Consider the following 16,576-nt stretch of genomic DNA (forward strand, 5'->3'; position numbering starts at 1 on the left):
GCGATCGATCTTTCAATGAGGGTCGGCTGGTGATGGATTTTTTAAATAAAAGTTCACGCATATATCAATTTCAAACACGGAGAAGTAATTCGATAAGCAAATGAAATACGAGCGAAATTTCTAAGTAAAACAGTACGATAAGGAGAATCTGTGAAGTTAGCACATTTTATTAATATAAAAGGAATTAATAATTACACAAGTATAAAATATAAAAAAGTTTTAAAGAAGGTGAAGGAACGAGCAACATTTTTAAAAATTACTTGGTAATGTATTACAATATTATTCTTGAAGATGTCGTAAAATAAGTACAGCAGTACTTTTGATAATTCTGCAGATCTACGTAAAGATAAAAAAGTTCCGCATTTTTTATATCAAAAAATCAACCATCAGATATAAAAAAAATATAACGTTACAATGAGTCATTCGTCAGAGTTACCGCCCAAACGACAAGAATGATTTTTTACTCCTACTCGTCTTCAAGTTGATTTTGCCACACGATATAACTTTCAACATTTCAACTAATGATAACTTGTAAACAAATCATCGTCCGTGAAACTATGTCTTATCAAAGATTTATCAAGTCTTATCAAGATTTCATGAACAAGACTTATCAATATTTTATGACTTATCAATCTTTTAAGCTTTGCAGGATAATCTTAAAGTTTTTTAATTGATCGCATAAATTTAAGCTTTATTTCAAGCTGATATTGAAGGCTGACGTGACAAAAATTTTGACATAACCGGAGAAAAGATTATGCGCGGAAGGTAAGTTTAAATAACTGGTTATATACTAAACCGTACCTGATGGTTCAAATCTCGTAGTAAAGTTTCAAACCGCTCTCGATAGTCCATTAAACTGTCACTCGGGCTGCGCATTTCTCTCGAAGGGGTCAAAAACTTTCGCATCGGCCGTACTCTCAACCATTACCGGAGAGCATTTAGCGACTTGATGGCTTCGACTAAACAACATCCTTGCATCTTTGCGACACGTTAGCAAAAGACACGTTACGTACATGGCGTGAAAGTTTTTTCCCTTATTCGTGAGTGAACCGAGCTCCGTGATCCTTCGATCAGCGAAAGAGTAAATTGAATGAATTTTGTAGCTGACATCTGTTCAGCGAAATTAATTCAAAGCTTTATCTACTGGGATTGAAATTTTGACATTGGAAATCGGAACAAGTTCAGGAGAAGCTAGTTATGAAAATTAATTAAAAATTTAGCGAACACACACAGGTTACGTGTTCTTTAGTTCGATTACGTCTACGATCATAACCGTTATTCTCGAAGATCTGGCAAATGAAATAAGTAAATAAACGATGGCATATTTAATTCGACAAAGTACCGAGAACGTAGGAGTACAACTCAATCGGCAATAATAACACGCCATAAACTCGATTGCTCTCGATTACTCGATGCAGATTATGCAATTTAAAGGTCACACCAGCGAATCGTCCCAAAGTACCCTTTGCCAAAAGAAGATCTCGAAATATCTCCTCTCGGTATGTCACGAGAGGTGCAACGTTCTTTCTTAGAGACGCGGTCGTAAAAAAAAATATTCAACATAAACAAATGATGAGAAAAAGTCTAACGATCACGAGAATTACCTTCGTGACAAAAATAAACTGAATTTGAAAGCACGGTCTCTCCGACTATATGGAAGTATCTAAATTTATAACGGCACGAGATCATCCCGATTATCCGAGTGTTAAGGAAATTCTAAAGTCGTCTGTGTTTTACCGATTATTTTTCAAACAAGTATTTTTTGAATTGCCTTTACAGATTTAAAAATCCTTTTTTACAATTGAAATATAAACGATAATATAGTCTCCAAACTCGATTTTAAGTAAAAAACGAAAAGAAGTTAGAAAATTTTCTGGTTAAATTTATTAGAATTCTAGTTGAGATAACCGGAATTCTGATTGATACATATTTCTGTAAAATCTACTAAAATTCTTATTTTTACCAGAATAATTATATCAATCAGAATTCTAGCTTCCTTAACTCGAATTCTAGTAGATTTAACCAGAAAATTCTGATTCGTCCATTTTCCTTCAAAATTACTGTTACTTTAATCCAACCAGATAATTTTTCTCAGCGTATAATATTAAAGATCAAATAATTAGAAATTTTGTACGTGTATGTGCGTGTGATGTTGATGTAGTAATGTATAACAATACATCAATGATATGTAAATCGTATGTGTGTAGGTCCTATTGAATCGATAAAACAAACGATTTTAGACTCCCCTCAAAGGTTGCATACAGTGTATGAAAACTGGACGACTGAGAACCCCTGGCACGCACACACGCACATAAGGTAATAAGTTTGTCACTCGACACACCCTGGCCGGCGATCATACAAAATTAGGATCGAGTGAGATCTAATGTAATATAACAGTTATGAGGAGGGGAAGATAAACATCCATAAAAAAAGATATGAGGAACAAATATAGAAGTACAATTCACAGTAACGCAGTCAATTATCTCCATATATTACGATGATATAAATGATATTTTCACGTTTATATCCCTTATCTCGTTCGTCTAATTAATTAAACGCGCGAATGTTTATTCTACTTTCGCTTCAGTCCTTGTATAGATATCGTCTCATTACGTACATATTTTATTCTCCGATTCTTGTGTTCAATAGTGCATTGTGCGTCGGATGAATGCGGTCGAAATTCGACATATCCACATTCGCAGGAAATAAAGATTAAAGGCTTACTGTGTCAATGTATAAACATCCCGCTTTCCCTATACAGTATCTTTACGAAAGTACGCGTTGCTTGCGTTTCTTGCGCAATACGCAAGAAAAGCTCAACGTGTTATGCCCGTTTCTATCAATATGGTTTAATTTTAATCTCGGTTCAACAAACTCTTCATCTTTTTTTAGTTCAAGAATTAGAAAAAGATGAAGAGTAAGTTGAACCAAGATTAAAGTTAATCTGCAGAAGATACAGAAGATAATCTGGTAGAAATGGCACATTAATCCGTAACTGAAACATATGGACCCTGGTAACAATTTAAAAAAAGAATTAAAGTTTTCTAAAAAAAAAAATTCAACGTGTTTATATTGGACAAGATTTAGAATCAACAAATTCTATCAATAATATTTCATTTAATTTAATTGTGTTATTTTTTTTAATTTAATTTAATTTAACTTTTATTTGTATTTCTCAAACAGCGTTATACCAGATTATAGATTAAGAATATATATAATTAAACTAGAAAAATTCTTAAAGAAAACTAATAACAAATGCTTTAATGAGTCCCAAGAACTCATATTTTCCTGTTAATTAAAGTTAATTAAATGTTTTCTACGCCAAACTACGCTCATTTACCACGCATGTGTAGAGTTTCATTGCTCAGATTTTCATCGTGTTACGGAATACCGACCGCAATAAAACGGAAGACATGTTCTCAATAATAAATAAATGATGAACACATTACTGCCTCGCTGCATTCGAAGGATTGTTTACATCGCGCACGGCGTTATAATTTACAACGTTTATTAGCATTGAGTCTTAAATGTGATGACGCGACATTGATCTTACAGAGTAAGATAATTGAATCTTTAGAGTAAACAGCTATATATCTCTCGCTGAATACTCGTGCATTTAAAGCGCCGATCACGACGCTTTAAATCCCTTTAAACACCATCACAGTTACTCTAATCTTCATCTTGTATCTTCGTTTAAGTGCAAGTACTTGGCGTTAAGTAAATACTTCACAACGACCAATATCGTGTATTGCACGAAACGACTTGTGCTTTGTGCTTTCATCATCTTCGGTTTTTCATTATCTGTTTAACTCGTAGTTTAGATGTAATCTTACTTAACCCTTAGTACACATGATTGGATCATCGTGGCCTGCACATTTCTTTTCTTCGAAAAACTAGAAGCATCAAATAATCAGTGTTATAACATTTATATAGAATTTTTTAAAATGCATAATCACTTAATAATTTTTGTACATTTGTTAAAATGATGAAAATTAATCCGGAACACAAATGACCTACCATGTATAATAAAGGATTAAAAAATCATTGTATATACTAAGAAATTAACTTGATGAACTTGAATAATATAAAAATTGTGTTTTCTAGTTATGATTAATCACTAAACTAATGGTTTTGTAATGGTTTAGTTTTTAAGGTTTTCACAATAAATGATTATATTGTACCTAAAGATCAAAGGTTCATCAATGAAATTCATTCATGAATTTCTTGATAATCTTTACTCTTTAGGTAACCATATATAAGGTCTGTTCTTTTTCCATACCCTAGAACTGAATTTCTTGCACGTTTTATTTTTTATCTTTTTCTCTCCAACGTGGAAAGAATAAGAATAAGAAGAAAATAAAGTGTGCAAAGAAATTCAGTCCTAGCGTATAGAAAAAGAATAGACCTATTATGAAGACTTAAAAGTTATTCACTACAAAACCATCAATTGATTACCATAGATAGAAAAATACAGTTTTTACTTTATCGTCAGATTAAGTCCAAGTTAACCAACAAATAAAATATTCATCAAGATATCTGAGAAAAGATAGAAAAGGTAAACACAAGTTCCGAGAGTCGTAAAACCATAAAGAGATGTATTATTTTTGTCCCGGAGGGTCACTTGAACTTATCGAAGAAAATAAGCAGAAGAAAAATTGAACGAATGCTGGTCATTCACAGCGAGGAAACAGCAGTAAATTATGACAAATGGCACTTTCATCGGCACCGGACTACTTACTCCAGCGCGTTGCTCCGTGCCACACAGATGCTAAATCGGTTGTTCCCATTTCGCGACGCACAGGTGAGAACAGGGGCGGTAACGTTCTCACGTGCGAGCGCGAAAAAGCGGCGTTTTACGGAGCGCGCCGAAGGCAGGCGATGGCGACTGATCAATCGTCTCCTTTCTCCATTTATGGACCGCTCGCGTCATGTGCTCGACTAGAAGACCTCGCGGCCGCGAATCCAACGTGATTGACTTCGATTGGGTGTTAATCCTTTGTACCACCATGTGATTTTAATCCGTAACAAGAATACATATTTTTTGTGACACTAAGGCCCTTCACTTCAACTTACTGCACTGGGTATCAATTCAGAGAGTTCATCGATAAAAAAAGAACAGACCTTATTATACTGAGAAAGAATCTTGTTCGGGACAGTCAAAATGTTAAAATCAGAAACGAAGATCTTAAGCTCTCAGATCAGAAGAATGGCATATTGGAAAAGATGATACACCTACACATTCACCGGACTATATTCGGTAGTTGTAAGTAAGTTCTCGCAGACTGGTTTGCGACAATAACAACGATCTGAGAAATGTATGTCATCTTTACAAAATGCCATTCTTTTGACGTTCTACTGACCTGAAAAGATTTTGGTTTCTGACGATTTTAACATTTTAATTGTCCCGGACAAGATTTTTTTTTCTCTCTCAATTCGAGGAGCCAACTATGTTTTTCAACAAGATAATATGCAATGCATTTTACATTTTATATGTCTGATACACTTATTTGTTCCTTCTTTTATTTAATTAACTGATGGTATTCATATTTGTTTGGACAATGTTTCTGTGACTTTAGTTTGTTTTAATAACTCGTTAGATTTTAATTTTCTATCAATTACGGTCCTCTTTTAATTGATTTTTATTTACGATATTTATTTAATTCTTTTGGCTGAAGAAGATTCTATGAGTTTAAAACAGTCCCTATAATATTTAATAATAACTTATTTTATTTTTACTTCTTAACACACCTATTAATTAATTGTTCATATTGCCTTTGTATTATTACTTTACAAAAATAAGCTTTAAAAATATGTTTAGAAAATTATTCCAAATTAATTATTAAACTATTTAAAAATTACTTTTTAATAATATTCTTATATTTCTTATATTCGACTATTTAAGAATAGTCTTAAAGTCACCAAACCTATTTGCTCCAGTTATGGGTTAAGTTATATTATGGGGCATACTCATATATTTTTATATTTTTTAAGTATTTATATTTTATATTTTTTATTTTATATTATATATTTTATTTTATATTTTATATTTTTTATATATTTTAATGGCTGCGTTCAGCAGAAAAAGAAGTTTTATAACTGTTGTAAGATTCTTTAATATAACTTGTTTATATATCTAGATCCCTGAGGAACTAAGGACAAAAATTAAGAACTAATTATATTAAAGAATCTTACAACAGCTGTAAAACTGCTTTTTTTGCTGAATGTAGCCAATGATTTAATCAACGTTGCCCGCTTAACCCGTAATCTTGTTTTACAAGTAAAAAAACTTTAGTTATGCAAGGTTAAGGGTGAGTTAATTCGAATTCATATTGCTTCATCCTTTTCTCAATTATAATTCATCTTTAAATATAGAACAGCGCGTAAAGAGCAGCTCGTTTTTAAAGCAGATGTCAACAATCCCTAAAATATAATAAATGTTATTCTTGACGTAATCTTCAAAGCGATAAATAACACTAGTAATAACGATAAATAATTTTTTTTATAAATATATTCACAGTCTTATCCTTTTATCAATAAAAGTTTATCGACATTCTAGAAAAGCAGCCATTCGTGCATCACTTTGGGAGGAGAAAAAAATCGAGTTTCTCCATCTCTGTTTTAATTTTAGCATTTAATAAAGTGGAGAACAAATATGATAAAACTAAGTATCTATAAATAACGTGAAAGTAGCCGGAAAAAATGCCGCGGGTGAAGGTTAGGTACACTCAGAATGACTCGACGCGAGCGACCTTAGACATCATCGTCGTCGCCAAACGCTTACCTTGGGATTGCCGTTGCCGAGCCAGGGAATAACATTGTCGATGAACATGCCGATGTCCTGGCATTCGATGCTCTTGCTCAAGTCACCTAGGAAGTTGAGCAGCGCGGTACCGACGTTGAGCTTCTTCTTGATATCCGTCGTTGACAGGAGCGGCATGAAGCCGTCCATATCACGCGGATTCACCGCCATGGTCGGGCGGAGATGCTAGACGTCGCACGTCGCCGTCACGTCGCCGTCGTCGTGGCTGCGCACGTCGTTCTCGTCACTGCCTCCGGAAGACTATCCACCCGCGGGTCGTCCCTCGATCGCAAGCGGGACAAGGACGATACGCGGAGAGGTGTTTTCACTCGCGCACGTCAACACACATTACCTCGCCGTAGGAAACAGAGATCTCGCGTCCTTCGTCATGCCAACGGAGACGAGTTCGGTTCTCGCGGCGAGAAGGAAATAACACGAGGATTATCGCGAGTCCGTCGGTACTGACCAAGTCTGCACGATTTAATCACCGTCACTGCGACAGTCGTCGTCGTCGTCCTCGTAGTCGTCGTCGTCGTCGTTACCGCCGCTCGCCGTAACGGCCGTACGTGCGGCACGACCGCCAAGCGAACCTGGTTATTCAACGAGCGATTCTCGTGTTACACACGCAGATTAATGTCCGTCGTCGTTGTCGTTAAGACGCTCCGTCGGACGCCGTACAACGCAACTACCCGAACACAAACGCGGCGAAACGAGGGATCATCGGCACCGTGCACGCGACGCCATTTTCGTTTCCCCATCATGGCGGTTGGTGTTCGTCGCGCCGCTGCGCGCGCCGCCACTCGGCCGTCGCGCCAACTACGTTTCAAACGGTCGCGTCTGGTAACTGAATACGTTTGAATTGCGTATTGCGTCGCGTCGTCCCGCGGCCGTTGCGCTTCGGCGTCTGATCGCATCGTTGCGTCCGGACGACGTATGTCTGCTCGTTTTTTGCGAAATTAATTGTCGAATCGTTCCTCCGGACGACGACTGCGATCATGGCGTATCCAATCGGCGATTTGAATTCGAACGAACGAGGTGAGTCAAAATAGGTGACTCGAGAAAAATGTTAAAAGGAAAAACCGTAAATAGTTCAGCGCGGTAATTGATACGTGAATAAAATACAATTAATAATTGAAAGGTTTTATAACGAAATAATGCAACAATTAATTAAGAATTGGAATAATATAAATAATTGTAATAATTGAAGTGTAATAAGTTAATTAATTGTTGCACAATTTTATTCGCACCGACCTTATATTTTCTGTTCTTTTCTCTCAATGTTTAATATCGTGATATAACTTATTGGTAAAAATGCAGAGGCTCAATTACATATATCTGGAAATGAAATGAAAATTACAAAAATGAGCTTTATTATTAGACCGTTACGAACATTCTAGTAAATCCGTTCACTTTTGCAATTTTCATCTCATTTCAAGATACGTAATATCGATCCTTTAATCTGAATATGTTGAATGACGCCATGGTAAGCATGGCATTTATCGTTTATCTATTTTTACAGAAGCAAATGGCGATTACACTCGCGAGAATAGTGCAGCGTGAAGTTGCGTTCGAACTGGAGCCAGCCGTTCTGAGTATCAATTATGAAATTTTTTCCCTAGGGTGAAAAGTGAAAAATTTCTCCATTAATTTCAATGGTAAAAATTTTCACTTTCCATCCTAGGGGGGGATAAAGTTTCATGATCGATACCCTGAATTCCAACGGGTTTCGACGGGTGAATCATGTTCGTTAGACGCGCGTTTCTGCTTACGCTTTTCGTAATGAGGTTTTAATGGAGGATAATGATGTATATATACATAGTTACATTCACATATACAATATTAGGTATGTACAATACAATTTGTTATCGCTATCGCTGTGCGTGTCCCCGCTCGCTGTATCGTAGTTACTGAAAAACGCGGGACAAAAAATACATCTCGCGAGCGCGACGACGCTGTGATTATGTGGAATTTCGACGAACGATCTCCAGCCTTCGATATTCCGCCGTTAACAAAATTTTTATAATCTTTATTCATATCAAGTTGTACACTATTAAGCCGGAATCAGACTAGGCATTGAAGATTGAGATTGAAGATTGAAAGATTGAAATTTGATCAATAAAAACAATAGGAACTAAAATTCCTTTGTCCTCATTGTTCAAATTTCAATCTTCGATCTTCGATCTCAATCTTCAATGCGTAGTCTGATTCCGGCCTTAGATATATCAGCCCAGAACTTACAGCAATATCGCTGCAATAACGCCGCAATGTTGCTGCAACTTTTGTGCTGTAGGGGAGAGGAACACAATCCTTTGAGTTAAATAATATTTTGTTATTTTTAACTTTCACACTGAGAGAAAAATGTATTAAATTTTAATAAATATTTGTTTGAATAGCGCTAGTTGAATATTTACTAAATGTAAACATTTATTTGATACAAGAATTATTAATTTGATTTAACTATTATATTTTTTTATTTAGTAAATATTTATCTTCCGAATAAACGAGTAAGCGAATGTTATATTAAAATATTAATATTCAATATTATATTAAAATATAAATATTAATATTAATATTCAAATAATTATTTAGTACATTTTTCTCGCAATGCATGTGTATCAAAATGTAAATTAATTAATTTCTATAATTAATTTCAAAGTAAATAACGTTCATATTAACGTATGCATTTAGTAAATAATGAACTAAATTTGAAAGAGAGTCAAATTTAATAATAATTTTCTTGAGTTAAATTATTTCGCTTCATTGTTTTAGTTAAATTAACATCAAATAGGAGCAGTGGCGACTTATAGAAATTAAAAATAACTCAAATTATAGATATAATTTCACATTATGAATTTAACAGTGCACGTTACAACCTCTATATATATGAACGGAAAGTGTGAGCGAAAATAATTAAGATCGGCAAAGACAACATGGTCTCATTTTTATTCATTTCCCTACGTCTTTCGAGCGAATAATTCAAATGAGCGAATTATGCTTGTGTTTTGTACGTACGTGGAAATATTCGGACTCGCGATTCGGCGCCAACTTTAATATTAAGGCGCGATCGCCGGCTTTCGAATAGATTGATTATACAGAAGAGTGGCAATAATGACATCTGCGTGAGTCTGTCTGTACACGTGTAACACACAACATTTTTCTGATAGCGAATTCTGGGATGTGTTCCACTTGGCGTTTGCAACAAAACTCGCGTGCATCTTTGTTCAATATTTTATAAACAACAAGAATGAAATGATGCTTGCGAGCATTGCGTGCGCCAAGTGGAACTTGATAGCTGCAACACTTATTTGTAATTAAACAATGTTGCACATTCACGCGACATACACAGAGAAATCCTTTGACAAGTCGCGAGTCATAAAACAATCCCTTAAGAAGCACAATTGCCACCGTCCTTATAAAAATTGACGAACGCTGTATGAAAAGTGTCAATTAACGCCGGTTACAGAACATTACGCTCAAAATAAATAGGATCTGTATATGTATATATAACTTAAATTATATATAAATAATTTATGTGTATATATATTACTAATTTATATTATATATATATATATATGTATATATTACTCTTTATAAATAGCATATTGCATGCATCCTTTGCACTAATGTTTTCGTTCGACGATTGGATAATCCAAAACTGAATGTCTAAAATCGCTAAGAGCTATATCACAATACGCAGCAATAAAAATGATGGAGCTACATTTAAATTTCACTCATTCCGAGTGCTTGAATCCGTTCGAGCAAACCTTCGATCTATTATTATTACCATCATCGAGTATCATTCGACTATCCAGACTATTTTGTTCATAATAACTTGTATAACATTCGCTTTTCACACAGCGATTTCGGGACAGCCGTAAGATACTTATTGACAGGTACGCCTCGTCCTTATCGCGTCAGAACGAAAAATATTGAAAAATATCTTGCTCAACCTGATTGGAGTGAATACTGTCTTACTTACGTCGCGAAGCTTCGTATATGAAACAGCGTGACTGCCAAAAAGCCGCGAGAATTCTGATCTGTGCTCAAAACGTACTGTCACTGATCGAACGTACAGCTTCGCGTAACGAATTATATTAATGAAACTCAAAACGAGTACTTCTCAGGTATTTACGATGCCAACAGTACGTTTTGCACACAGATTTATGTACGTTTAGAATTGTTATTATTATGCTATGCTTATATATACACTTCCGCATTAAAGATAATCTGACCATCGCAGTCATAATTGGCATCTTGTAACTTTCTATATATGTTTTTTTTTCTTTCGTACGCTTCGCGAGTAACTTAGTGGACCGACCGATCGTATTTTGACGAAGAAGAGATAGAGAGAGACAAGGAAGTGCTTATCCTGTGCCCATTTCTACCAACAAAAATTAACTTTAATCTCGGGTTAATTTACTTTTTATCTTAACTAGTTCAAAAAATTAGAAAAAGATAAAGAATAAATTAAATCGAAATTAAAGTTAATCTACATTACTAGAAAAGGATCTTATTAAACCTTTGGTTATCTTCGAACGTAGCGTGGTGAACGTAACCCTTGTTTTGTTCACCTAATTTGTCTAGATTGTTTGATATTTCGCTGTGATAGTACAATATTCTAATATATTTGTTAAACGCTCCGAGAGATTTTAACGTGATAGTAGTCGCATGTAAAGGCAAGCAAAAAATAGTCGATGCGACTTGGAATAAATTTGTGTACGAGTATCTAGATTAAACTACACAATATTCTAGAAAAGTAACTACATATTGCTTTCTCAGCGACTGATGTTTCATAGTTTTACCAAATCTTAAATGTTAGAAAGATTTTATAGAATAAGTTCGAAAACACTCTTCACAAGCTGAGATATCGTGTAAGCGTATCCACAAAAAATGACGTTAGGCTTTGTAGTGCCCGAGAAGTTAATGAGACATTTTTAACGTAAATGGTTCTTTGATTTCTGAATTGAGTAAAAGCCTTAACCGATTATATTCTCTAAGCATATAAATATTACTTTTCCAAGTAATAAAATAACTTGATCATACCAAGTAAAACCCATAAATAATGTCGGAATCAATCTGACGATTGCCTAGAAATATAACCTTTACTTTGCCCTGCTTTACCCTATTTATATCACATAACAGAAAAATCTACGACACGCAATAGACAGAAACATAACAATATAGTAACGTAACAGAAAGGAGATGTATCTTAATTATGTTACCGACTTATAATGATCTTGAACACTTTCTATTGTTGAATCTTTGCCACTTTGTCGTGCAAATTCCTCTGCTGATAAGGCTATTGTTGCTGTAATTGTTGCAACAACGGACATACTTCGACTAAGGGAGTTCCCAGAACCTCTTGGCATACTTGATTCATATCCGGCTCCATCATGAGTGAAGAGATTTGATCCTCTGTTAGCATCTCCACGCTAATCGCAAGTTTGATAAGAAAGAAAAATTAAAATATCGTTGATTGATGAGAATATATCTTATCATTAGTATAAATTTACCTAGCTAAACTTTCGCTGTCCGACGTCTCCTCGTCAGCATTGAGATAGCTCATTGTTTTTTCTAACGGACTTGGGACTTTCTTTCCTTTAACTTCCGACTTTTCAGATTTGTCAGACTTGTCCTTGTCTCTCTCCGCTGTCTTTGGTTCGCTGGAACGTCGTTCCGTTAAGCTAGATATGTTTAGCATCATCATGCCATGATTAAGTAATTCCTTAACGCGCTCCCCGGTACCGCCACTCCACAACATATCGAGAGATTGTCTTCTACTTGAATTCGCTGAAATAATAATGTTAACATATAAATATGTATCTTACAATATATAAAATTTTTCGGAGACGCACACATTCATCCACTTACTGGAACTACCACCACTAGTTTCACCACCGGCTGAACTTCTAGTTATCCAATTAGCTAAGCTACCATCGAGCTTGCTTCTATTTTTTATTGACGGACTTCTCGTAACTTCGGCTTTCTTCTCTTCACTTAAAGTAACTTCATTTACTTTCGACATTGTGGGTAAAGATTTTTGCGTCACTAATCTCCTTCGACTAGCTTGTTCTTTCGACGGTTCGCTGGTGGCATTAATTGTCTGAGCAAGGACTTCTGGACTTAGATCCATCGGTAGCGGTTTGTAGGGAATTTGATCTTCCTCATCGGAATACACGTCATTATTGTAATAAACTTCATCCGGCGAATTGTTCAGGCTAATTTCCGTCCACTCCTCTCCGTTTTGAGAATTAGTAGAATTATTCTTGCGATCGTTTACGGGCGTTTGAATTTTGACTCTCTTCTCAACCGGAGATATAATGCCCGACAGATCCGTCAGGCCTGGTGCAGAAGAACTTGTATGATTTAGAGATACGATATGTTTCGAGTCGGTCGCAGCGATGCTTCGTGGACGGTCCCGTTTTATGTATTTACGAGGTTCGGTGGATGAAAGGTTCAGATTATTTAGGCCCAGATACTCCGACGATGAATCTCTCTCGATCTGAAAAGAAAGCATGATTTATTGATTAATAAAATTAAGAAGTACGATTTACCAGGAATGTACACTTACTCTTGTAGGCATGGGACATGGCACATTCGGACTCATCTTGTCAGGAAGGCGTAAGTATTCGTCACTAGTGTAATCCGTGCTGTCTGGGGATCCAGTTACACTGGAATCCGTTGGAGTCGCCGTGTTAATTTGTGCAGCAGAACGATCGGGCGCGTCTTGTGTACTCTTGTCATATTCGTCCATACCGTCGTATCTTCTTGTCTGTCAGTAAAGGTATAATGAAAATTTTACACAGTTCGAATCACGTTATATTCACACAAGTATATATTTATACCCTGTGAATCTCATCGCTGATCTTTTCTAAATTTCGTAATGCTTCCGCGTATGAAGCTTTTGCTTCGCCAACTGATCTCTCCAGTGCAGTAACTTTCATCTTCTGTTCCTCCAGCATTTGATTAAAGTGCGCTTTCATCTCATAGTAAGGCCTACGTGATTATGTAATATTTCATTAAGTTGGAGCTATGTAAAAATGATGTGTTTTTACAATCAGCATTTGAATGTAATATAATATATTTATGCATAACAATTTGTTGCATGGCAATTTGATTTATAGGAAGAAGCAACTTGATGAATTTTGTGTGCAGTACATCTATCGTGAAAGGCTCAATAAAAAAAACTAGCAGATTGTACATTCGAAATATTCTCAGAAATATATAGTAATTCATGCACAATCAGGATGATGATTAAAATAAATAAACAGAGAGCTAGTTCGATGACACACTCAAAATAAATGTCGTGTATTTAAAAAAATAAAAAAGAATATCTATCCTACTTACAACATGAGCAAGTTGTGCCTGTAGGCGATACTGTTTATCAGAAGCAAGCTGCGGCGTGCACCCATACTGCCAACATGAACATATAACCAAAACACATAAATACCATAAGAGGTCTATAGAAAACAACATAAACGTAATAATCACTCGAAAGTAATTCGATGATTATTTAAGTAGAGATAAAATATGTCAATAGCAACAGGAAGAAATAATGAGAGGTTTTATATATAAAACATTTATCGTGTTCTGATACATTAACTTGGTTGTATACAAGGTTTCAGCTCTTCAAAGTGGTTCATATAAAAAAATAACTATATGCGGTAACTTCATGCATTATAAAAAAATCATTAGAAAAGTAAGTATACTCGAGCTTCATTAATGAGAGGGTGGCAGGTTCCTTACGTACCTAGATTTAGCAATAGTACGCTTCAATTCACGCTGCAATCTTTGAACTTCGTGTTCCGCTTTGTGATATAACGCAGTTGTATGCCTATGTTCAGCTTCAGAGAGAGCTCTCTCATGCTCCGACTCATTAACTCGCGACGTAGCATGATTCAACATTTCCTATAATATATTTCATTACTTGCGTAATACCTTGCATATAATTTTTCTCAAGACTTGACATTGAAGAGTCTTACCTGCCAAGCGTGGTCAAAACATCTTCCTTCGGTCCGTAGTCCTTCCTCGGCTAAGTAAACCATTTCTTTAGCTGCCGCATGTTGACTGTTGGCTCTCTCAAATCTAACTGCAGCCTTCTGTGTTTCTTGTAATGCCTAAAATAAAAATGTTTATAATTTTTTTTATAAATCTAACAATAGAAATGCAATAGTAGTTATCTAGATATAAATATTCTTACCTCTTTTGCTTTAAACCTAGAGTCATAATATGGTCTGGATTTTTCAATGCAAGCTCCAAGTTTCTTAGCCAAAGTGTCAATCTTAATTGTTGATTCACACAGTAATTCTCTAAAGGTTGCTCTTGCTTCCTAAACATGATGAAATAAAATTTTCTATTAGACGGAAAGAATGAATATAAGAAGTGTAAGATGTATAATTCCTACAATCTCCAATCAAGCCACAATCTCAAATTAAAAATTATTTCTTTGAAGCCATCATGGACTGTGCTGTTAAGATCATCGTTTCAAATCATTATCCATTTACATGTATCTTACACAGCAATCATCTCAATGAAATCTAATCGCAACCAGTTTCAAAACTTGTCAGCAATTTTGTTCCTCAAGCATCATTCATGTATATATCACAATGCGAAATCTAGACAGGCAAGGGACAATTACAAATGCAAGGTCATGCTTTAATAAAAAGTAGTACTTACATCTAAATCAACTTCTAGTTTATTAATATCGTCCGTAGCTGTGTTTAATCTTTCAAGTTCAATCTGAAACAAAATATCATATATTTCATCAAAAAACATATTAAATTAGAGATATCATTAAAAAAGTATTTTTTATTTTATATATATGCTATAATACACAAAAGTATTTTAAACATGTGCGAATTTTTTATTCGAGCAAACAATTTACATTTCACGCTTCTTCTTAAAATGTTTATATATGAAAATTAATTATTATTTTATATATATATATATATGAAAGAAGCCTCATTCATTGTGCTCCAATTTCTCGCGTCGAGACGGAGTTACCAAGCAACGAGGGTAATTTAGCACGCGCTGTCGTAATAGACCTTCCCAGCCGGGTGGGGGACAAAGGGGGGATTAAGAATCGGGGACGTTTTATGACTCGTCCGTGTGTGCGTGCGTGGGCGAGGGAGCGGGTGGAGGGAGGAGGAAAAGTAAAAGACGTTCACGAAGGAAAATGGGACCTGGCGTTAAACATTGGAGACTCACGGTGAAATTCGCCGTTGAAGCACATCTTATGACGCGATATATGATTCTTTCCGTACGATTTAATCGCGGCGAGGCTTTTTCTCGCCGACGACGAGAGCGTCGATGTCGCGGGGGCTCCCCCCCGCGGTTGTCCCGTCCGGGCGACGCACACGCGAACGGCGGCAACACTCACCTGCACTCGCGGGTCCACTGCATCGTCGACGCGATCGGAATCATCGGCACTCTCCTTCTGCACACGTCCGCTCATAATTAAATCTAGAGGGTGGATTTTATTTACAGCTTTCCCATGCCACCTGTGTGTATCGTCTGCTAGACATCAGGTGGCCATGTTGGCCGTCAAAACGTATCACCGCGGCGAGCAGGGCCGTCTCCACACTGGTGTGCTCGAACGGGGAAGCATGCGCCTTCCTCCTCGCGGGAGAGCTTCCAAGGACCTGGAAATGTCATCTGAGGTTGCGCGATAACGAGACCGAACATGCAAATTTACTGCATCGGATCGAAGATTACATCATTGAATTTATGATTATAGAATAAGGTTTTTCTATTATCTATATATATATATATATATAT

The 16,576-nt window shown here is 35.9% G+C and overlaps 2 protein-coding genes across 6 annotated transcripts in view; both read right to left on the reverse strand.

Annotated features, from left to right (window-relative positions):
• chb (CLIP-associating protein) overlaps positions 1-7,535 on the reverse strand; it is a 44,067-nt gene extending 36,532 nt beyond the window's left edge. For all 4 annotated transcript variants that reach the window (XM_018451217.1, XM_018451218.1, XM_018451216.1 and 1 more), the window contains exon 1: positions 6,782-7,535. In XM_018451217.1, the coding sequence (XP_018306719.1) occupies positions 6,782-6,970 (189 nt within the window). In that variant the 5' untranslated portion in view covers positions 6,971-7,535. The remainder of the gene's footprint in view (positions 1-6,781) is intronic.
• Positions 7,536-11,324: 3,789 nt separating this feature from the next.
• On the reverse strand, positions 11,325-16,460 carry LOC108724725 (uncharacterized). 2 transcript variants are annotated; one of them, XM_018451299.1, is made up of 11 exons: positions 16,179-16,460; positions 15,476-15,538; positions 15,000-15,128; positions 14,782-14,916; positions 14,550-14,707; positions 14,147-14,212; positions 13,645-13,795; positions 13,371-13,571; positions 12,671-13,301; positions 12,313-12,589; positions 11,325-12,231 (listed from the first exon to the last, which is right to left on the reverse strand). In XM_018451299.1, the coding sequence occupies exons 1-11, from the start codon at positions 16,251-16,253 to the stop codon at positions 12,099-12,101; spliced, it is 2,019 nt and encodes a 672-aa protein (XP_018306801.1). In that variant the 5' UTR covers positions 16,254-16,460; the 3' UTR covers positions 11,325-12,098. The 2 variants fall into 2 exon arrangements, with proteins under 2 accessions (XP_018306801.1, XP_018306802.1); XM_018451300.1 differs by lacking the exon at positions 14,147-14,212.
• Positions 16,461-16,576: the final 116 nt, after the last annotated feature.

The sequence above is a fragment of the Mycetomoellerius zeteki genome, unplaced genomic scaffold (genome assembly GCF_001594055.1).
Source record: "Mycetomoellerius zeteki isolate Tzet28-1 unplaced genomic scaffold, Tzet1.0 scaffold31, whole genome shotgun sequence".
Lineage (NCBI taxonomy): Eukaryota > Metazoa > Arthropoda > Insecta > Hymenoptera > Formicidae > Mycetomoellerius > Mycetomoellerius zeteki.